This window comes from Eretmochelys imbricata, chromosome 2, assembly GCF_965152235.1.
Source record: "Eretmochelys imbricata isolate rEreImb1 chromosome 2, rEreImb1.hap1, whole genome shotgun sequence".
NCBI classification, from domain to species: Eukaryota; Metazoa; Chordata; order Testudines; family Cheloniidae; genus Eretmochelys; species Eretmochelys imbricata.
Window position 1 is genome coordinate 18,368,976 of NC_135573.1, and position 23,924 is coordinate 18,392,899.

A 23,924-nucleotide genomic window follows, 5' to 3' on the forward strand; every position below is an offset into this window, starting at 1 on the left:
CCCCAGCTGCGGCCCCGTGGGGCATGCTCCATACAGCAGCAGTCCCCTGGGGTGCACCCCCCGCAGCAGCAGCTGCCCCAAGATTTAGTCAGGGGTATAGTATAAATCATGGACAGATCAGGGGCCTGAATTTTTGTTTTTTGTCCGTGACCTGTCCATGACTTTTACTAAAAATACCCATGACTAAATCCTAGCCTTAGTCATTGAAGTTAATTTTGATGGTGATAAAAACAATAACATTTTCTTTGTGTTGATTTTATTTTTTTCCAAACAAAATGTACCTATTTTGGGTTAATTTTGCCCTAATTTTGTCTTGTGCAACTCCTTTTACTTCAAAAGGGATTTTACAAGGCAGAATATGCCCCATATAGTGTTTTTCTATGCATTCTAAAAAAACAAGGGTGTCTGTTTTCAACAAATTGACTAAGATGTGGCATAAAATATGCTGGCTGTACACACCAAAAAAAAGTGAACTTAATGTAACTCAAAAAGTATACTGCCTCACCTCTTCAGTATTACATTAACAATATCTGTCACCAGACCCTCATTTGATACAAATGACTTATACTGTCAACAATTCTGTTGCTTTATTAAAAAGTTAGTAACTGAAAAATAGAGCTGTCATAGGTTTACTGACTTATGTTAACATATGTCCTTACTTGCTGAATATATTTTGGTAACAAATGCTGTTTTGGCATCTTAAAATTAATTTCAAATCTGTCAGGTGTGTTCAACATTAGAAAGATTTTTGTTTGTATTTCAGATAACAGAACATACCACTTTCAGGCGGAGGATGAACAAGAGTATATAGCGTAAGAATGTTTACACTGTCATCAAGATATTTTTAAATCTGTCTCTAGAAATATGCAAATCATTTCTTTGCATTGAAGAAGTCACTGGCAAAACTACTTTTGTTCAATTAGTGGAAAAACACTATATGCCTTTGTTCCCTGGATTTTTTGTTATGCTGAAAGTCGTAAGTGAAAACTGCTATTCATCAGAGTGAAGAGTGGTAAAGGTTACAAAAGGTTTGACGCCTACAAAAACTCCATGAGAAAGGGGGGGAGGGGAAGAGACAGTAGAATAATTATCTGTACCCTATCTCACCTTTTTCACAGCCGAAAAAACCATATATCTGCCACTTTAGATGTAAGAGTACGGTACTGGAAATGGGAGACAGAAAACACCTTCTCTTTGAGTCTTACTATACTTTGGAATCTAGTCATTTACGTTAGTTACTTTATTAATGCAGTTACTTGCCCCCATAGACTATTTCATTAGACTTATCCATCTACCTGCCAGTGCAGAACTCTCTAGAACTTTCTAGTGTTCTCTGATTCACATCTCTCTGTTTGTCTTTTTCATATTGCTTTTGGTAGCCATAGGGCTTTGATAGCAGTGTGGTTGTGTAGAACAGTGGCTCTCAAACCTTTCCAGATCACTGTACCCCTTTCAGGAGTCTGATTTGTCTTGCGTAGCCCCAAGTTTCACCTCACATAAAAGCTACTTGATTACGAAATCAGACGTAACAATGCAGAAGTGTCACAGCACACTGTGACTGAAAAATTTCTTACTTTCTCATTTTTACCATATAATTATAAAATAAATAAATTGGAATATAAATATTGAACTTTTACATTTCAGTGTATAGTATGTAAAGAAATATAAACAGGTCACTGTCTGTATGAAATGTAGCTTGTATTGACTTTGCTAGTGCTTCTTATGTCGCATGTTATAAAACTAGGCAAATATCTAGATGAGTTGATGTACCCCCTGGAAGATCTCTGCATACCCCCAGGGGTACGCGTACCCCTGGTTGAGAACCACTGCTGTAGAACATTGCACTCCACTGCCACCTGACAATTCCCGTAAGAAAGCTGCTGGTGGAATGCCCAGATTGAGGTCTGGTGCCTGCCTGCCACCCTCCTTTCAGCTTCACTATTCCTTACCTGCTCACCTGTATTCTAGTTTAACACCAGATTGCTTCTTGTACGCTTGCTGTCTTGTATGCATTTGAGAAGCCTTTAAAGCTGATTGGCAGGTGAAGAAGTAGATGACATGGGGAAGCAGTGGTTTAGGGCCCAGTCACAGACAGGGAGTGAGCAGGGAAGGAGCCTCATGTTGCACATGGAATCCTTCAAAGCTTTAGGCCAGTCCTGCAGGTTGTGAAAGGTGACGGTTCTGTCATGTTTACAGCTGACTTTGCACATTGTCTGTTTGGGAAGCACCATGTTATTTTCCCTTCATTTGCTAGGTGAGAAGAAAATAATGCCATTTAAAATATTTAGTCAGCAATGTCCTGGATGCACAACTGATCTTGAAATATTTGCCATAAATTAGCTTTTCCTGTATTTGTTTATTTGAAAGCTATAATATATTTCATTTTCTTTATTAGTCTTTGTATTTTGAGACCCAGTCATTTAAAGTAGTTATTTGTTACTGCGTATATTTTCCCCTCTGATTATTTTGTCAGACTAGTTTGAGATCCCACAATGATTTTATTTCCTGTAAGCTTCAGTATGTTTTATCAAAATAAAGGAATACGGTTCAACTTCAGTAGCTCAGAGAATGAATTTGTTCTGCAGTATTTTTTTAATATTGTTGTTGCTAAATGGAACTTATTAGCCCTACAAATAGACTTGAGAAGTTTACTGGATTTAGAGGTAGTAAACTGATGAAAACTAATGACATATTGCCTGGTTTGGAAATACAAACCACTAAAAACTACAACACATTCCTGTAGTTCTGCTTATTCAAGTGCTGTGTGTTTTGGACAAGTACTTATAAGTGACCCAAATAGCATTAGATATGTCTGTGTAATTTTGTGAATTCGATCGGTGATACAGCTGTTTCCAAGTCTAATATATCTTTTTTGTGATGGGGCAACCAGATTTGCAGGCAGTATTCAAGGTGTGGGCATACCATGGATTTATATAGTGGCATTATGATATTTTCTGTCTTATAATGAAACCCTTTCCTAATGGTTCCTAACATTCTGTTAGCTTTTTTGACTGCCACTGCACACTGAGCAGATGTTTTCAGAGAACCATCCTCGATAACGCAAAGATTTCTTTCTTCAGTGGTAACAGCTAATTTAGACACCATCGTTTTATATGCATAGTTGGGATTGTTTTCCAATGTGCATTACTTTGCACTAATCAACTGAATTTCATTTGCCATTTTGTTCTCCAGTCACCCAGTTTTGTGAGATTCCTTTGTAACTCTTTGCAGATAGGTTTGAACTTAACTATCTTGAGTAATTTTTTATTGTTTGCAAATTTTGTCACCTCACTGTTCACCCCTTTTCTTCAGATCATTTAGGAATATGTTGAATAGCACTGCTCCCAGCACAGATCCCTTGGGGACCCTGCTATTCACCTCTCTCCATTATGAAAACTGACAATTTATTCCTGCCTTATCTTTTAACCTATTACTACCTCCTGAGAGGACCTTCCCTCTTATCTCATCACTCCTTATTTCTCTTAAGAACCTTTGGTGAGCTTTTTGAAAGTCCAAGACACTATATCCACTGGATCACCCTTGTCCACGTTTGCTGACACCATGAAAGAATTCTGACACACATGATTTCACTTTACAAAGGTGCATTGAGTATTCTCCATGAGTGCGTCTCATAATTCTGTTCTTTACTAGTTTCAGCCATTTGCCTGGTACTGAAGTTTGGCTTACTGGCCTGTAATTGCCAGTATTGCCTCTGGAGCCTTCTTAAAATTAACATTACAATTAGCTATCATCCAGTCATCTGGTAGAGAGGCTGATTTAAGTGATACCAGTTAGTAGTTCCACAATTTCATATTTGCGTTTCTTCAGAACTCTTGGATGAATATCTGTTTAGGGCGACGATTTAATTTACCAATTTATTCCAAAACCTCCTCTATTGGCATCTCAATCTGGGACAGTTCCTCAGATTTGTCACCTAAAAGGAATGGTGCCAATGTGGGAATCTCCCTTACATCCTCTTCAGTGAAGACCAAGGCAAAGAATTCATCTAGCTTCCCTGCAAAGGCGTTGTCTTCCTGGAGTGCTACTTTAGCACTTCGATCATCCAGTGTCCCCACTGATTGTTTGGTAGTCTTCCTGTTAGTTTTTGCTGTTTGTTTTTGTGTCTTTTGCTAGTTGCTCTTCAGATTCTTTTTTTGGCCTACTAATTATATTTTTACACTTGATTTGCCAACGTTTATGCTCCTTTCTCTTTTCCTCAGTAGGATTTGACTTCCAATTTTTAAAGGATGCCTTTTTGCCTCTAACTATTTCTTTTAGTCTGTTGTTTAGTCATGGTGGCATTGTTTTTTTGGTCCTCTTGAGGTTTTTTGGGGGAGGGTGCTGGGGGTATACCATTAGTTTGATCCTCTACTATGGTGTTTTTAATTAGTCTCCCTGCAGCTTACAGGCATTTCACTCTTGTTACTGTTCCTTTTAATTTCCATTTAACTAGCTTCCTCATTTTTGTGTGGTTCTCCTTTTTGAAGTTAAATGCTACTGTGGTGGGTTCCTTTGGTATTCCCCTCCTCCCAAGGATGTTAAATTTAACTACTTTATGGTTGGTATTACCAAGTGGTTCTTCAAGTAGTGTCCCTGTGGGTGCTTCACTGTATGAGAGTTCCACTGTAGGTGTACTTGGATTCCTGTGCTGCTGATCAGAGATCTTTATGCCCTGCCACGAGGCTAGTCAATGCACACGGACTAACGCCTGTCAGTTCCTTCTCTACGACTCCTGGCTAGAGACAGAGCTATTAACAGTCCATTAGCAACTATTACCTCATGCTTTCTTTGTAGCCTAGACTAGTTTTTAGTAGTAGTCTAGTGTCTTTTATTTTTTTCCTTATATTCTAAAATATATCTATACTTATATGTAGAGAGATATGGATAGAATTTAATTTCTTTCTTCCCACGCTTCTTATTGGGGACCCTTCCCCCCCAAATGGGGCATGCCCAGTTCTCCAGGCTTCAAGAAGTGCTTGTCCTGCAATGAGGCTATCTTCATTGCAGACGCACTCATGGTACATTCATTGCCTCAGGAAAGGACACGTTTAAAAGTGCACTCTTTGCCAGTAGCTTAGATCTTGGTCTCGCAAGGACAGAGAGCTAAGGCAGAAGATTATATTCATGGAGGTAGCTCTGAGACCTTCTCTGGGCACACACCAACAGTCTCCACACAGACGTGAGTCTTCCCCACAGCCCTCAACATTAAAGGGCTATGGGTTGAAGAAATCAGCCACCAATCCTTCTCATAAGTTGAAAAAGAGAGCGGGAAGTCCCCACAGTGAGCCATGAGATAGCCACAAACGATCCCTGTCATGCTCAGTATCCTCAGTACCATCAGCACCGAGACAGGCCAAACCTGGTACCCATGGCTCAAGGAAGACTACGGTGGCAGGTACCATTGATGCACCCACAGACCCAATGGGCATGGGCACCAAGTCAACAGCACCTCAGGAGAAGGACCGGAGTAAACATTCCAAGGCACCACTGGTATGCCATGTCCCATCTGTACCGATGCCTCTTCCAGTACCTGAACAGCCAGTCCGGAGAATATCTCCCCGCCCCCATCACCGTTCGTCGCACCGAGCCAGTCAGCACCACTGGAATTTTGGCACTCGAGGGACCTCCATTTAGCTGATGTACCAGAGTCTCTCCTTGGCACCAGACCTCTGCACCGGGTCTCCGCTTGACATGGGAGTTTTTCCCGCTGCCTTCCCATGCTCGCCTGCTCTGCAGTGTGGACTGAGATAGCGGACCAGAGATCTCTCAGTACTCATCTCAAGCCCCCTACAGTGCCTGATACCAGCAGGTCCTCCAGGCATACCCTTATATATCCCCACTGCCACCATCCTAGTATGGCCATCCATGGACACCACCACCAGACTCCATGCCACTGCCACACCAGTGGCCATACTGGGATCCCTGGGCTGCATACCACCCCCGTCCCTCTCGGGCTTCTAGTCCCACCCAGAAGCCCCCCAAGACATCCTTCCTCTGCTGCGATGTCCAGAGCTTCGGAGCCCCCAGAAGGAATCTTGGAGGAGTGCAAGGGTGATGTCAAGGGGGAGGCAACCCCAAAAACTATATTCTTCTCCTCCCCAGATGAGGCTGTCATGCCTCCCCCACCATCCCTGGCAGATGATTTTCGCCTCTTCCAAGACCTCGCAAAGAGAGTGGCTGACTCTCTCCAGATACCTCTGGAGGAAGTCATGGACACACACCACAAGTTCCTGGACATCCTCCATCCTTCATCCTTAATAATAGCCAATGAGGTACTGGTTCTATGGCTCCTAACTGGAGGAGACTGTCTACCTCTTGTCGTAATAAACTCTCGTGAGAAGGGTCCCTGAAGAGGGACAGGAAAGGCTGTTGTGGAGGGGGCAGACAATGAGGCCCTTCTCGACCCACAAGAACCATATGGCAGACCCCAGCACTGGTCACACCGACTTGCAAACAAAAAGTAATACATCCTGGCCTACAGAAAGAGTTCCTCTTCTCCCACTCTCCACCCAACTCAATCAATTCTCATGGCCGTCAACACCATATGAGGCCCACTCCTTACAGTAGGGACTGGAAGCAGGAGGGTGTACTCCTTGGCCATGCTTCAGTTTCAAATTGCCAACTACCAAGTGCTTACAGTGAAATATGATTGCACAAATTACTCAAAACTGAACAATTTTATTGAGTAGCTGCCAGAGTCACATCACAAACAATTTAAGGCCATTATCCAAGAAGGGCAGCTAGTGGTAAAGACAATGCTACAGTCTGCCCTCAATGCGGCTGATACTGCAGCCAGATCCATCTCCATGGTGGTGATGCAATGTGACTCTTGGCTCCACCTGTCAGGTTTCCTGAAGGAGGTGCAGGCAACCATTGAAGATCTTCACTTTGAGGACACTAAACTCTTTGTGGAGAAAACCAGTGCCTCCCTTCACACACTGAAGGATTCTTGAACCACTCTTCATATTCTGGGCATTCATGTGCTGGGACAAAAGAGAAAATTTAGTCCACAGCTCCAGCATAAACCATAAACTTCCCAGTGCCCAGCTCAATGATACTACGAGCCACAGAGAAAGAAAACTAAATTCTCCAGACGTAAACCGTCTGGTCAGCAATGTTCCTCGTCCCAGCCTTCCACGTCTAAACACCAGTGTTGGTTGAGGTGCCGATAGTTCACTCCCCACAACTGCTACAACCTACCATCACTACCCACCCTTTTGGCCACCATCTGGCAGCATTCTGCAGCACCTGCAAGCATATGACATCTGACTTATGGGTCCTAGAGATTGTTTACCGTGGGTACTCTGTCCATTTTGTCTCCCTGCCCCCTCCACAACAGCCTTTCCTGTCCCTCTTCAGGGACCCTTCTCACAAGAGTTTATTATGACAAGAGGTAGACAGTCTCCTCCAGTTAGGAGCCATAGAACCAGTACCTCAACATCTGCAAGTCAGAAGTTCTACTCTTGGTATTTTCTAATACCCAAGAGGAAGGGGGCTGGAGACCCATATTAGACCTCAGTGCACTCAACAAGTTTGTCAAAGCTGTGAAATTCAAGATGGTTACTAACGATGATCATTCCAGCACTGGAACAGGGAGACTGATTTTAAGCCCTTGACCTCCAGGATGTATATTTTCACATTGGTCGTACCAAATCACAGGCAGTTTCTCAGATTGACCCTGGGACAAGATCACTACCAACACAGGGTAGTCCCCTGCAGGTTATCTTTGGCCCTGAGAGTATTTTCCAAGATTTTCTCAGTAGTTGCCACCTGTTTACGCTGCCAAGAGATCATGATTTATCCTTACCTGAATGATTGCCTCCTCAGAGCCTGGTCTCTCCAAGAGGCTCACCAAGTCACCAAATCAACAATGCACTTGTTTACAGAGCTGGGCTACAGATCAACGGCCAGAAATCAACCCTGACTCTAGTACAGCACCTGGAGTTTATAGGCGCCAACCTTGACCAGCACAGATTACTCTTTCTGGCTACACTTACAGAGACTGTCCAAAACAGTCCACAAATATCAGCCAGACTGCCTACAACTCTTGGGGCATATGGCAGCTGGCACAGCAGTAATACCACATGGCAGACTCCATATGCGGTGCCTTCGGATGTGATTCAGCTTGGTTTATAGACCAAAGAGGGACATTCTAGGCAGAGCCCTGTCACTGGCCACCAGGGTAAAAACCTCCTTAGACTGGTGGAAAGACCCAGCCAATATTAGCAAAGGGATCCCCTTCCTGAAGAATTCTCCCTTGTTGCTTCTCACCACCAACGCATCCCTCCTAGGGTGGGACTCACATCTAAACAGCCTTACGACACAAAGGAAGTGATCTTCCATGGAGATATCCCTCCACATCAACCTCCTCGAGCTAAGGGTGGTCAGGATGCCTGCGCCCATTTCCTCCCATTAATCAGACGGTCACCCATGAAAGTCCTAACAGACAACATTGCCTTTATGTTCTACATAAATCGACAAGATGGAGCCCAGTCTCCCTCCCTCTCTGCAGAAGTGTTGAGACTATGAAGCTGGTGTATCTCCCACGCTGTCAGCGGTCTACCTCCCAGATACACAAAACTTGATGGCGGACCGTCTCAATTGCAAATTCCCACACAACCACGAATAGGAGCTATACCCAGTAGTGCTTCACAATCTATTCAGGAGGTGGGGGATGCTGACCACAGACTTGTTTGCCACTTACCTGAACAAGAAATGTTCATGCTACTGCTCCAGAGCAGGGATAGGACAACCTACCCTTGTCCCATCTACTTTGGAGTTCTTGTCAATGACTCTGAGGTAGAGAAAGAACTGAGGGGGGTTAGCCTGCACGCACTGCCTAGCCTCATGGCAGGGCACAAAGAGAGACCGTGGGGGTAGGGGCGCTAGCGGACACTGCTGCTGAAGTTCTCTGACCAGCAGCACAGGGACCCATACAGTGGAGCCCCAACACAGGGGGACGCATCTCAAAGAACCATTGTTACTGCACAAGGTGAGTAACTTCTTTGGCTATATGCACCTCACGGATCAGATCCTGTGCTTCACTTAGAACTAAATCAAGAATTGCCTCTCCCCTTGTGTATTCCAGGGATATCTGCTCCAAGAAGTAGTTACTGATGCTAGTTGTATCTCTGCCTCTGGTCCTGAGGTGACATGTAACCAGTCAATATGGGGGTAGTTGAAATCCCCCATTATTATTGAATTTTCTATTTTTGTAGCCTCTCTAATCTCTCTGACCATTTCACAGTCACAGTCACCATCCTGGTCAGGTGGTTGATAGTATAGTCCTACCGCTTTATTATTGTTGTGTTACTATTCAAGCATGAAATTTCTATCCATAGAGATTCTGTAATTCAGTTTGATTCATTTAAGATTTTTACTATATTTGACTCTGTTTCCTTTCCTTCGCTCCCCCAATAGCGCAACCTACTCCTGTCATTCCTATGTATTTTGTACCCTGTTGTTACTGAGTAGCAGCCGTGTTAGTCTGTATTCGCAAAAAGAAAAGGAGGACTTGTGGCACCTTAGAGACTAACCTATTTATTTGAGCATGAGCTTTCGTGAGCTACAGCTGACGTGAGGTGCCACAAGTGCCACAAGTGTTCCTTTTCCTGTTGTTACTATGTCCCATTATCATCTTTCCACCAACTTTCTTTAATGCCTATTATATCAATAGCCTCACTTAATACCAGGCTGTCATAAATATAAAGGGAAGGTAAACACCTTTAAAATCCCTCCTGGCCAGAGGAAAAACCCTTTCACCTGTAAAGGGTTAAGAAGCTAGGATAACCTCTGTGACACCTGACCAAAATGACCAATGAGGAGACAAGATACTTTCAAAATCTGGGGGGAGGGAGAAACAAAGCCTCTCTCTCTGTCTGTGTGATGCTTTTACCGGGAACAGAACGGGAATGGAGTCTTAGAACTTAGTAAGTAATCTAGCTAGATATGCGTTAGATTCTGATTTTTTTAAATGGCTGAGAAAATAAGCTGTGCTGAATGGAATGTAGATTCCTGTTTTTGTGTCTTTTTGTAACTTAAGGTTTTGCCTAGAGAGATTCTCTATGTTTTGAATCTAATTACCTTGTAAGGTATTTACCATCCTGATTTTACAGAGGTGATTCTTTATACTTTTTCTTCTATTAAAATTCTTCTTTTAAGAATCTGAATGCTTTTTCATTGTTCTTAAGATCCAAGGGTTTGTGTCTGTGTTCACCTATGCAAATTGGTGAGGATTTTTATCAAACCTTCCCCAGGAGGGGGGTGTAAGGTTTGGGAGGATTTTGGGGAGGGAAGACGTTTCCAAACGGGCTCTTTCCCAGTTATATCCCTGTTAGACGTTTGGTGGTGGCAGCGATAAAGTCCAAGGGCAAAAGGTAAAATAGTTTGTACCTTGGGGAAGTTTTAACCTAAGCTGGTAAAAGTAAGCTTAGGAGGTTTTCATGCACGTCCCCACATCTGTACCCTAGAGTTCAGAGTGGGGAAGGAACCTTGACACAGGCAATCAAGTTCACCCATCTTAGTATTTAGACTTCTTGCATTGGTACACAAGCACTTATAAAATTTGTCAATATTTAGTTGTCTGGCTTCATATGATGTAATTGAGTGGGACTCTTTTTCATTTCAGAGTTTCTCTTCAGTTTTTATCTGTACTTTCTCAACTTATATTCTCTCTTCTTTATTAGGACATAGAGTATCCCCTTGAATAAATTTTCCCCTAAGAAACTGTGTGCTTCTCTGTCCAAACCATGTGCTTCTCTGCACCTGTCTGCTTTCCCTGAGCCCTTAGTTTAAAAACTCCTCTAATACCTTTTTAATTTTTCATGCCAGCAATCTGGTTCCATTTTGGTTTAAGCAGAGCCCATCCTTCCTATATAGGATCCTCCTTTCCCAAAAGGTTCCCTAGTTCATAATAAACCTAAATCCCTCCTCCCAATAACATCATCTCACCCATGCATTGAGACTCTGTAGTTCTGCCTGTCTTCCTGGACCTGCGTGTGGAACTGGAAGCATTTCAGATAATGCTACCATAGAGATGCTGGATTTTAATCTAAATTTGGCCTCCAGGACCTCTTTCCTACCTTTCCCTATGTCATTTCTACCTGCATGTTCTATGAGCACCAATTTCTCCCCAGCACTACACATAAGTTTATCTAGATGTCTTGAGAGGTCCACAACTTTTGCATTCTGCAGACAGTTCACTGAGCCAGTCTCCCAATCATCACAAGCCCAACTGTCTATATTTCTAATAATTAACACCTCCATTACTATTACTCGTCTCTTCCTAATAACTGGGGTCCCCTCACCTGGAGAGGTATCCTCAGTGCGAGAAGATACCAGGACATTATCTGGAAGGAGGGTCCCAATTATGGGATTGTTTTCCTCTGCTCTAGCTTGACGTTCTCCTTCCTTGAGACTTTTATCTTCCTTAACAGCAGAAAGGCTATCAGGTTGGGGGTAGGACCATGCTACTGTGTCCCTGAAAATCTTCTCTAGGTACCTCTCTGTCTCCTTTAGCATCTCCAGTTCAGCTACTCTGGTCTAAAGAGCCAGTAGTCTGTCTCTGAAGACCTGCACTGAATGTACAGGTATGCAATCCTACGTGCTGCATTCAGTGCAAAAGAATGGATAGCCCCTCACTATACTGCTAGACTCCTGCCTGTATTATTTTTAGTCTTGCAGGATTTGTTTGTTTATTTTATTTTATTGTGTGTGTGTGGGGGTGGTTATTGTACTAAGTTTAGAGTATTTTTATTAGGTGTATCTGGGTCCAACAGTCCCTCTCGCAACTCCCTTGCAAAACTTCCCTGTTCGCTAGCTCCCTAGTTGCTTAGAAGCTGGTTTTTTAAATTCCTGTTCTCCCTCAATTAGCCCAGCCATCTTGTCAAGGGATTCTAAAGGGATTAGGAATCAAAGATGGCAAACTAGAACCTCATTAGCAAGTTCTCAGCCTAGCCTAGCAGGCTACTTGGCTCAGCACACAGCCCCCAAAACAGAACAATGACAGAAACCTGTGGGCAATAAGGGAGTCCTAGGAGAAAACAGAAAGCTGTCCAATATCTAGACATCTGAGGAAGAGAACACCATGGAAAACTGGGCAACTACTTAATTGAGGTGGAGATTGCAGAACCCTGGTCTGTAATACAATTGGACAACTGTGCAACCGGTTTTCATTAACACTACAAATTTATATCTGATCATCTTTGCATATTACATTGCGTCCAGTGGCTTCATACAGTGAAGCAGAAGCATTCTGTGTACTTCAAACAGAAACTGTACAAAACAACAAAGCTATAATTAAAATAGAGAGAGAACCATAGGACACCTGGTAATGTCATATTGGGTTAAAATGCCATTTTACTGTTTTGAGGGTTTGGGGGAAGAGGTTGTTCTGCAGTGAATAATGTATATAATATATTTCTGCCATTTTGGAGTATTAATGATCAATTCTGTTTTATAAATGGCATGAATGTTTGTGTTAAATTAGCCCTGCTGATAATCTCTAGCTACAGCACACAGTATGATGCTTTGTGCTCTGAATTTTTCAGAGATTGCATCAGGTGATATGCAGCTATATGGAATTTTTCATTTCCTTGGCTAAAAGGAATAAAAAGCGAATTGTTATTGCTGTATGTAACTGTAGTAAATAAAATAATGCTTGAAACACTAATCAAACCTCTGGTCAGCTCACACATCCAATTTTTCATCTAATTTTCATTCCTTCTAATAGTGATTGAAAGTTGCTTTTTAAATTGCTATTGTATATCTGACATTCAATGTTAATTTCTATTTATCGTAATTGCAATTAAATTGGAACCATAATAACTGTAGCTGCTGATGAGTTCTTTAAGCCAGTTGCCAATTTCTAAATGAACAGATATTTCAGTTTGTACATTACCTACATTTATCTGGATTATGCTAATATCAGAAGCCAAGAATACTTCCTTTTTGTTTTGTTTTCACAAACTGGTCTTCATTAGCAAAATTGCAAATGACTGCCACCTAGAGTGTGTTTATATATTTTACTTTACAAATTCAGATTATGTATAGCACATGTATTGTTTTCTGTACACAGAACTATAGAGGGAAAATATTGGAAATGCTTACATTTCTCAGGGGTGGGAGGGGAAGGGGGCATGGTAAACTGGCTTTTACTAACCTTCCTTTGCAAGTTTTTTGGAAAAGACCATTTGTTCCCAGATTCATCTTTTGCGCATTAATCACAAAACAAAAAAGTGCATATGTGAGTGCAAATACAAATTCAGGCCCTGATTCTGCAAACATTTATGATGTAACTTTATTTGTATAAGTTCCCCATTAAACTACTTATGTCTCTAAAGTTAATCACATATGTTAGTATTTGCACGCTAGAGACTATGAAATTAAGTCTAAAGTTTCATCATCAATCCATTCAGTTGAACCTAGACATTACAGCACACTGCAAAAACAAAAACAAAACAAAAAAAAATCACACTGAGTATAGAAAGTTGAAATATCTAAGCAGGAAATTGGTTAAGAAGAGCTTGAGCATTTTTAGACAGAAGTGTGCTATTTTATCTGCTTTAGCTCCAAGTAACAAACAATTACTGTAGCTGAAAGGGATTGGAGGAAAAAACCTGTTTTTTGTTTTGTTTTTTCAGCTTGCTAATTTGATATATTAGACAGCACTTAGTGTGTAGCCATTTTTTCTAAATCCCTTGTAAAATCTGTCAGTCAATGGCCCCTCGTAGTTTGGGACTTTCACACAACAGGAAGTGAGAGAAACACACTTTTAAAAATAGGGAAATGTTGTTGTATAAACCTTAAAAATCAGTGGGTAGACTCAGCACAGTTATAGTACCTGAAACAACTTTTAACTCTTTGTTGATTTGTTTTAACTTGACTGAGTTGCAGATTGATATCTGTAAGATCACGTTACCAGTTATAATCTTAATGTTGGCCACTATTGTTACTCCATTACTCTCTATTCTCATCTTTCTCCTCTTTTCTAAATTCCTATCCCATTTTTACTCCTGACCTGTCCCATCTATTTGGCCTTCATAGTCCTTGTATATGGGCTATTATAGCAAAAGACTCAGGGCCAGATTTTTTAAAGAATTTAGGTATATAAAGATGCAGATAAGTGTCTAGTGATATTTTCAAAAGTGCCTAGGAACCTAAATTCCAAATCTGGCCCTTAGTCTCTATCCACTCCCAGGCTTTAACCCACTTCAAAAACCAGGAATTATATATGTTGGCACACGTTGCAGTACATTAATTCAAACCCTTTTTGATGAGCAATTTAAAAATCGTTTCCCCTTGTTTTACTTTGTTCCTCCTCTCATTTTTGTTTTACTTCTGCTTTTTTTTAACTTTCCAGTCTCTCTCACAGTATACTCCCTCCCCTCCACATCTACCCTGTTCTTTCACCTGCAAACTTGCTATAGTTTATAGGTAAAGTTGTATTTGCAAAACAATCTTCATAAAAACCCTTCATTTTATACTAGATGGATATCAGTATTGACTAACAGTAAAGAAGAAGCATTAAACATGGCATTCCGTGGAGAGCAGAGCACAGGGGAAAACAGTTTAGAGGATCTAACAAAAGCCATTATTGATGATATACAGAGATTACCCGGAAATGAAGTCTGTTGTGATTGTGGATCACCAGGTATCTTAATTTACATGAATGTCACCAAATGTCTTATTTCAAGCAAAATAACATTTTTAAAAAGTTTTTAGAGTGCAGATTAACTTTCTGAGCAATATGTAGATCAGCCTTCAACCCTAGTTTAAAAGAGCAAGTGTTCTGAGTCTCATCCATCACTGTTGTGTGTTGTCTGCACTCAGTTTCAGCAGTTCAAGCCCCATTGTGGGATTTGAACTGCTGATGTTGTTGCACTCTCTCCAGATCCTTATTTCAATGGAATGGAAATTGTTTAGCGTCACTGTTTTTGTAAGCTACTTACTTGGAAGTGAGTCGTGCTTAGGCAGTGATTAAGGAAGATGTAATCCTCCAGCAGTCTTACTCTTGGATCTCAGCTTCATAGCATGAGACTCGTGGAATTGCCAAAGATCTTAAAATTTCTGACCCTAAGGACAATGGTAATAGGGCGATGCACAAACCATTGGTTGGCAATTAAGCTAAGCGCTTGACACAACTGTCAATAGGGTGTCCTGGTTCATGCTTTATCCTTTTACCCATCGGTGCCAAAAATCTTCAGAGCTTTGGTAGTTTTCCCAGATTTGTGCCAGGAAGCAAAGACTCCGTGTAAGAATCCTTTTGGAATGATCTCTTCAGAGCAGCAGAATTATAGGTCAGTCATTTTCCCTTGTCTGAGCTTGAGGACAATTAAGAGTTATAAATCATCATTGAGCTACTGAGTTAATAGTGCTTGATAGCTGCTGCTTTTGTATCATAAGGAGGTTCCTTAGAAGGGAGGTAGAACGGAGGACTGGGGAAGATAGAAGAATAATGTCTCTGGCAGGTAGCTGATACCAATATTATACTGAAATACTGGTAGCTACATTCTACAATGATATGTACATTAGAAATGTAAGTAGAATATTGCAACCATAGAAAAATACAGCTTTTCAAATACTGAAAGACGATAAATAGTTTGTAGTTTATAATTTAAATCTCTGGAAATCTGGGGAAACATTTTTTATTAACCTTTGCCACCTTGATTATAATGAAGTCCCAAGCATCTGTCCTCTTTTTTCTTGCTTTAAACTATTGACTCAAGACTTCATGTAGTGGGCACTTAATTATCCCTCTGGTCAAGGAAGACTGAATGAGGCTCATTTTGAACCACTTGACTTTCTTGTCTAATCTGCCCATGTTATTGCTGTTAAGTGGTCCAAGAAAAAAAAAAAACCTCTCACGGACTGAACATGCTCATTTTGCAACATACATGATGTGAGAACTATTTGGGTATTTAGCGTAGGGATGCTCACATGGCAGTGCAGAGCACTATTACTGGGCCAACCCTAGAGTTTAAAGTTTACCTCTGTGGATGTCCATTCCATCTATAGTGAAATGTTTCTTAATTTAATCTTTATGAAAAAATACACTTAGAGCATTAAAAATGAAGGCCAAAATGGATAAATTTGGTGGGCCGGCATTACATTTAGGTGCCTAAATATGTGTTTAGACACCTGGGTTTGAAAATTTTGCCCTAGATGTTTCTAGATAGGTGGTGGATTTTTAGGAATATACAGACTTAATTCTATTAATGGAAAAATGCATTTTATTAACTTTTTGGTTCAGTTTGGTGATGAAGTTTGAAAAAAACAGATATTCATAATTAAGTTGCTTCCCCTAAGAGGAAAGTCGTTTTCATTGAGGAATATTGTTTTTTACAGAAAATAACTTTCACTCTTTTTAATATTTGCTACGTATTTTATTTCTCAAACTCTTCTACAGATCCAACTTGGCTGTCAACGAACCTGGGCATTTTAACCTGTATAGAGTGTTCTGGAATACATAGGGAAATGGGTGTTCATATTTCTCGAATCCAGTCTTTGGAACTAGACAAATTAGGAACGTCTGAACTCTTGGTGAGTCCCTGTAGTTTGTGTATCTTTAATCAGATCCTCTGCATATAAAGGATACTTCCAGGTATAGAATAATGTACTGTTACTTATTTTTTTAAAGGACATGTTTTGTAAAAAAAAGTATATTCACATTTTGCTAGTACTGTGGAGAAGGATTTATCTTGTACTACTTATACTTCTGTCCATTTACCAATTTTATTTTCTTAATGAATCAAGTTTTTCCCTAATGATGTATTATTAACTGCTGCTGTCATTACTAGTATACTTCGAATATTACCTTTTGGTACGTAGTCTTGATCCTGAATCAAAAGCCACTGACAAAATCCTTGCACGATAAGAGAAAGGAAGCTAATTGCAATCAACAAGAGAGTTCAGAATGTTGCCATTAAATTGCATAGGATGAAACTGTAATTTGAAGGGAAAGATCCTGCACTGATGTTAAGAGATACTGTGAACTGGATGTGGGAGAAGACAAAAGTGAAGTTTGACATGTTTCAAACAAAATATGTGTGACCTAGAAAAAGATTTATGTTTTGCATAGGAAATTGTGAAAAGTGTGTGGGGGGTGGGGAGAACATGTAAAAATTATTAGGATTTAAGTAGCAGGTAATTCTGAAGTTCTCTGAATGATGGTCCCTATGTGTATTCAACTCGAGGTGCGCATGCACACCATGTGCCTGAGACCAGAAGATTTTTCATTAGCAGTGTTCATTGATCCATACCTGCACCCTCTGCCTCCTTGTGCTCTGAACTGAGTGCATAAAGGGTGGTGCTGCCTGACCACCTCTCCAGTTCCTTTTTACCACCCCTTGTCTGAGATGGGACCTCTCCAAGTGTCTACAACTTTGCTAACGTTCCTGCTTCAAATTCCAGGTTTTTTTTAAATAGTTTACCATTCTCTAGTTATTTAGTTTTTAGTATTTAGCTATATATTGTTAGTAGGAGTTTTACCCCTCAATTGGGTACTTAGTATGCCCGAGATCCCCAGTTTCAAGTCCTGTGTAGCCTGCCCTTGGGTCTCCCTGGTTAGTGACTTCCACACTTGTTTTTATTGCCTTATCCCTTCCAAGTGCATCATCTGTCATTCATTTCCTCTCTGAACCCAGCAATATCGAGCATTGCAATTCAGAAGATTCCTGGTGGAACTCCCCCGATGACCCAGTTCAACCTTGGGTCATCAGATCCTTCTGTGCATTGGCCAGAGTCACTGTATTGTGCCTATCCAGCCACAGTGCTCCCAGACTCCAGATCATCAGAAGGAAGAGCTACAGACTGCAGGAGGCAGAGCAGGTGGGAGCACTCTCTCAAAAAACTAGAGAAATCCCCTCCCAAGTCATGATCCAAGAAGTGGACTTCTTTCCCTGCTGCCTCCAAGTCTGGTGGGACTCTGCACCCTGCTATAGGTGTGTCAGGAGCTCACAGAAAGCATAGGCCTGTCTCGTCAGTGCTGAGAACCAAGAGTGCCCTGAAACTATCAACTGCTGAAGGGCCTGGACCAACTCCAGCACGGGTGAGGGCAAGAAGGCAGCCACCCGCATGGCTGGTATCATCCCACAGCAAGAAGAAGGATTCAGCAGTACCAGCTCTCACTGCCTGATCTAAATTAGCACCATTGGCTCTGTCAGTAGGTAGAAGCCCCTCCTGCTCCCCTTCCTCAAGGACTGGATGTACTGTGCTCAATGAACTGGCTGAATATTCTGATCTGGGGTCACTAATCCTCTCAGAGCCGATTATCACCAGAGAGTTGCTCACACTGCTGAACATTTGCTGGTACCTGTGGTCCGCTAGTGCAATCTGAGGACTTTTATTCTTCTGGAAAGTTTGAGACTGAGACAGTGGGTCCACCGACAGTACCAAGAGACAAGAATAACCCCAACAGAGGTTCCAGAGGCTCTTGAGAACCCACCCAATCCCACAGGATGCTGCCCGGCTCAGGACCAGTGGTATCCTTCCCCATAACACCACCTGCTTACCCATATGGTCCTTTACACTGAGATCCGTATCTAAGACCTCCTGGGTACGGCGGATCAGATAGAAGTCACCTCATAAGGAAGAACCCCAGCCCACTGAGGAACACTATGTGGAGGAGGAGCAACTTGAACCAACAGACCTACTCTCCCCAGCAGCATTTTTATTTTCATCTCCTCTTAAGGCTACTGCACCTTCCTCGCCATCACCATGCGGTGACTATAAGCAGTTCCAAGATCTGAGAAGAATTGCAGATGCACTCCAAATTCCCCTGGAAAAAGTTCAGGATACCACTTGTAAGTTGTTAGATATCCTCCAGAGTGCAGCCCTAGCAAGATGGCACTTACAATCAACAAGGCCATATTAGAGCTGGCCAGAAAAAGTCTAGCACAACCCAGTCACTTGTGCCCCCCACTCTGAAAAGAATGGAGAAGAAATACTTTGTTCCTTCTAAGAGGACGAAAAACTTACCTTCACACCCCACACCGAACTCTCTAGTTGTATAGGCCATCACTGAATGTAACAGACTACACCAACCTAAGTCTGCTGCCTCCAACAAGAACACCAAGCAAGTAGACCTCTTCAGATGGAAGAGTTTCACCTTGGCTAGCCTATAATTTTGCATTGCAAATTATCTAGCTTTGATGTCTAAATATGATTTTATTAATTATAAGAAGTTTTTTTGAGTTCACAAACTACCAACCCGAGAAGCTTGATCGCATTTTCAAACCAGATCGATGAGGGTCAGGTGATAGCTAGATCGTTCCTTCAAGCTTCGCTAGATGCAGTAGACATCACTTCTCACTTCATGGAGACTTCTACTGTCACGAGACAAACTTGATGGCTCCAGTCCTCTGGGTTTCCAAAGGAAGTTCAAGCCACTTTGGAAGACTTTCCCTTTGAGGGCAACCACTTGTTCAGTGACAAAATGGATGAGTCATTGTATATTTGTGAGGACCGTCATGCAGCCCTCTGCACCTTGAGTATATACATCCCAGCATCTTAGAGAAAATACTCCACATCACCACTGTATAAGCAGTGTCCCACTTCAGCTCTTTTACTACATAAGGGCCGATGAGCCTTCCAGGAAGCACCAGAGTGCGGTGCAGCAGACAGAACGTCTCTGTCATTCTCTCACCAGCCCCAGGCTCCTGCCAAGAAATCTTTTTGATGGGACCCTTGAGAGTCACAAACCAGCCCTCCTGCATCCACACTTCATTTAGTAGCCACCTGGCCCATTTCTCCCCAGCATGGCATCATATCATGTTGCATTAATAGGTCCCAGAAATTGTCACCACCAGATATCTTATAAAACTTCTGTTCATCCTTACCAGAAAACATCCCTCCCGATCTCTTTTCAGGGACCCCCTCTCATGGGAGGATATTCAGACAGGAGGTAGATCCATGCTCCAGCTGGAGCTATATAGCTTGACTCTCCTCAGTACAAGGTAAGGTGATTTTGTTCACGATGTTTTCTCATTCCCAGAAATACCCTTTCTGGATCTCAGACAACTGAATGTCTTCATCCACTGTTAAGGATTCAGAATGGTCATCTTGCCTCTCTAATCTCCTCTTTGAAGAAAGATGACTGGTTTGCAGTTCTCAATTTAAAGGACACCTATTTCCATGTACACATATGTCCAGCACACAGGAGGTTCCTGCACTTTATGGTGGGCCTAAACCTTTATCCATACGGAGTACTTCCTTATGTCTCTCAACCATCCTGAGAGTTTTCACAAAAGTACTATCTATTGTGGCAGCATACCTACATAACCAGGTCACTCCAGTATTTCCCTACCTCAACAACTGGCTGCTCAGGGGTTGGTCATACAGAGAAGTGCAGTCAATGTCCTATCCCTTGTCAGTGTCCTTCAATCCTTAGGGAGCCTAGAAAAATCCACGTTAGTTCCCATGCAAATGATAGACTTTATTGGAGCAGCTATGGAGTCAATTACAGCCAAAGCATACTTATCCCAGGACAGATTTCAAGCTCTGAGGGACTTCATCATCTGTCTTTGACTGAGCCCTCAGATGACAGTGCAATCCTGCCTGATCCTCCTAGGCCAGATGGCCCTGTACGTTGACTCCCTTTGCAAGGCTCCATTTCCAGTGTTTTCAGGTGTGGTTATGCTCTGAGCAGGGATAGCCTGGTCAAGCAAGTCTCACTTCCCCACCGTATTCTGACATCATTCATCTGATGGGAAGACGGAGAAGCTGTGAGTAGGGGTTCCCTTTGTTTCCCATCTAGACACAAAGAAGCTAATTATGGATGCCTCCCTATAGAGTTTGGGTGTGCATCTGGGCAAAAATGGCTCAAAAATGGACCCAGCAAGAATCCAAGATTCACAAAAAACTGCGAGCAGTACACAAAGCCTGCAAAAGATTCCTGCCATTCATCCATGCCCTGTATGTTCAGGTCATGTGAGACAATATGATTATAGTATACTATATAAACTCGAGAGTGTATGCCTCAGAGGTGATCAAGCTGTGAAACTGATGCATCTGGCACCGGATCTGTCTCTCAGCAGTGCACCTCATGGGAGTACTGAACATCCTAGGGAACAGCCTCAGCAGGAACATCCACAGAGACCACGATTGAATGCTTCACAACTCAGTGGTACAGCACATCTGACAGTGGGAATTCCCTTTGTGGATGCCTTTGTGTCGGAAGAAAACAAGAAATGCCCGGACTACTGTTCTGGTGCAGCTCAGGGACACAATTCCGGAGGACTTGCCTTCCTAGTACACTGATCAGAGCTCTCCCACTCATTCCCCTCTTATCTCAAATCCTGAGGAAAATCAAGCAAGACACAGCATCAATCATCCTAGTAGCACCCTGGTGGCTGAGGTAGCTTTGATTTGCTATCATCCTTTGGACAGCTTCAAGTCCATGCATACAAAACCAGCTGTTTCCTAATCTGCTGACTGAAGACAAAGGGAAGACCGCCCATCCTAATCCAGCATCCCTCTATTTGATAGCTTGGTATTTGGATGGATGATGAATTTAGAGAGATCGTGTTCTAAGGCAGTAAAATCCGTCCTTAATAATAGCAGGAAAGTCTGTATAAGAAAATGTTATGCTGCAAAATAAGAGATTTTCCATCCAACGCCATCAGATATAGTAACTCCTCAATTAATGTTGTTGTTATGTTCCTGAAAAATGCTACTGTAAGCGAAATCAAGTAAAGCGAATCTAATTTCCCCATAAGAATTAATGTACAGAGGGGGGTTAGGTTCCAGGGAAATTTTTTTTGCCAGACAAAAGTCTATATTTTATAGTGTGTGTGTGTGTGTGTATAGAGAGAGAGAGAGCAAGTATGTGTGTGTGTGTGTATATGTATGTATACACACACACATATACATAGTATACGTTTTAAATAAACAGTTTAATACTGTATACAGCAATGATGATTGTGAAGTTTGGTTAAGGTGGTGAAGTCAGAGGGTGGAAGAGGGTAGGATATTTCCCAGGGAAGGCCTTGCTGCTAAATGATGAACTAGCACTCTGCTGAGCCCTCAAGGGTTAACACATTGTTGTTAATGTAGCCTCACACTCTACAAGGCAGCATGAATGGGAGACTGCATGGCAGAGAGAGACAGACACACACCCTGTGTGAGACAGAGAAGTACGCTGGCCCCACTCTAAGTACATTACCTTTTTCATAGAATCATAGAATACCAGGGTTGGGAGGGACCTCAGGAGGTCATCTAGTCCAACCTCCTGCTCAAAGCAGGACCAATCCCCAACTAAATCAAGTAGATCAATTTAAGTAGATCAGCAAGTTAAGAGAGCAGCTGCTGCCAGCAAGTTTCCTCTGTCCCGAGCCCTGTCGTGTGTGTCCCCCCTCCGGCTCTGTGGAGCTGGGGAACAGGAGTTGTGGAGGGCAACACCCTGACATTAACACCCCTTTTCCCCACCTCCACCCCACCTTGCACAGCAAGCAGGAGGCTCCTGGGAGCAGCTCCAAGTCAGAGGGCAGGAGCAGCACATGGCAGTGCGGGGAGGGACAGCTGAACTGCCCGTCAATTGATAGCCTGGTGGGCAGCTGCTGCACAGGGAACTTAAGGGAGCAGGGAGCTGATGGGGGGCTGCTGGTTCACCCTGGTTCCAAGCCCCCACCATCTAGCTCTGCAAGCAGTGGACAAAGCAGGTGGCTGCAATGTAAAAATGAAACAACGTTAATCAGGATGACTTTAAGTGAGGAGTTACTGTACCTCCACAGGGCTCAGGGATACTACCCATTCTGAACTACCTTCTTTCTTTAAAAACATCAGGTCTGTCCTTCAGCTTGCTGCAAATGCATTTAGTGACCATTAACTCCTTTTTCTTTCCTCTGGTGGAGAACTTTTTGGTCTTCACCCACCCTATGATAATGAGTTTTTTCAAAAGTCCTTAACCTTTGCTCTGGTGCTAAAACCTACTTCAGCTTGGGACCTCAGTCCTGTTCATATTTGCAACATTCATGAATCCTCCATTTGAACCTTTAGCCTCCTGCTTCTTTCTTCATCTGTCTATAAAGGTGGCCTTTCTGACTGCAGTTATGTCTGCCAGAAGAGTTTGGTGAGGTTGGGGCTCTTATGGAGTGTACCTTCCCTACGGGGCGTTCCATAAGGATAAGGTCTCTTTGAGGTAATACGCTACATTCATTCCAAAGATTCCCTCCAAATTCCACTTAAATCAGGTCATACACCTTCCAGAGAAGGTAGGAAGTTCCATTCTCTGGATGTTTGTCGAGCCTTAGTGTTTTACCTGCAGAGGACAAAACCCTTCAGGAAATCTCCTAGATTATTCATCTCCTGTGCTGACCATATGAAAGGGGAAGCTACCTCCTCACTGAGACTTCCTAAATGGCTTCAGGTTGCATCCAGCTATACTATGAGTTGGCAGCAATAGCTCCCCCACAGAGTGTCAGAGTCCAATCATCCAGAGCCCAGGTATCCTCAGTGGCATCTCTTCAGGATCTCCTCCTGGAAATCTGTAGAGCAGCAACATGAGACTCTATGCATACATTTACTAGGCATTACATCCTGGCACAAGCGTCTTCAGCAGATGCATCCTTCAGCACAGCGATCCTGAAATCTGTGATACAGCAGAGTTCCTCCTCCTCCTCAGTAAGAACTGCTTATGAGCCGCGTAAAGTGGAATACACATAGTGACTATCGCTTGAAGAAGAAATTCTGGTTACTTGCCTTATAGTAACTGGAGTTCTTCAAGATGCGTGGGCTCTATACGTATTCGACTATCCTGCCTCTCCTTTGGATTCTTTCCTAAGGTGATTCACAGTACAAAAGGAATTGAAGAGACGTTCAGTCCACACCACCTCATATGCTCTTGTTTCAGAGCATGAGGAGGCAGAGGGTGCAGATGTGAACCAACAAACACTGCTAATGAAAAATCTTCCTGTTTCAGGCACATGCAA

General features: G+C 42.4%; 1 protein-coding gene across 3 annotated transcripts in view; it reads left to right on the forward strand.

Annotated features, from left to right (window-relative positions):
- ASAP1 (ArfGAP with SH3 domain, ankyrin repeat and PH domain 1) overlaps positions 1–23,924 on the forward strand; it is a 333,180-nt gene that overhangs the window by 239,776 nt on the left and 69,480 nt on the right. For all 3 annotated transcript variants that reach the window (XM_077809790.1, XM_077809791.1, XM_077809792.1), the window contains 3 exons: positions 764–812; positions 14,487–14,650; positions 16,406–16,539. In XM_077809790.1, coding sequence (XP_077665916.1) covers positions 764–812; positions 14,487–14,650; positions 16,406–16,539 — 347 coding nt within the window. The remainder of the gene's footprint in view (positions 1–763; positions 813–14,486; positions 14,651–16,405; positions 16,540–23,924) is intronic.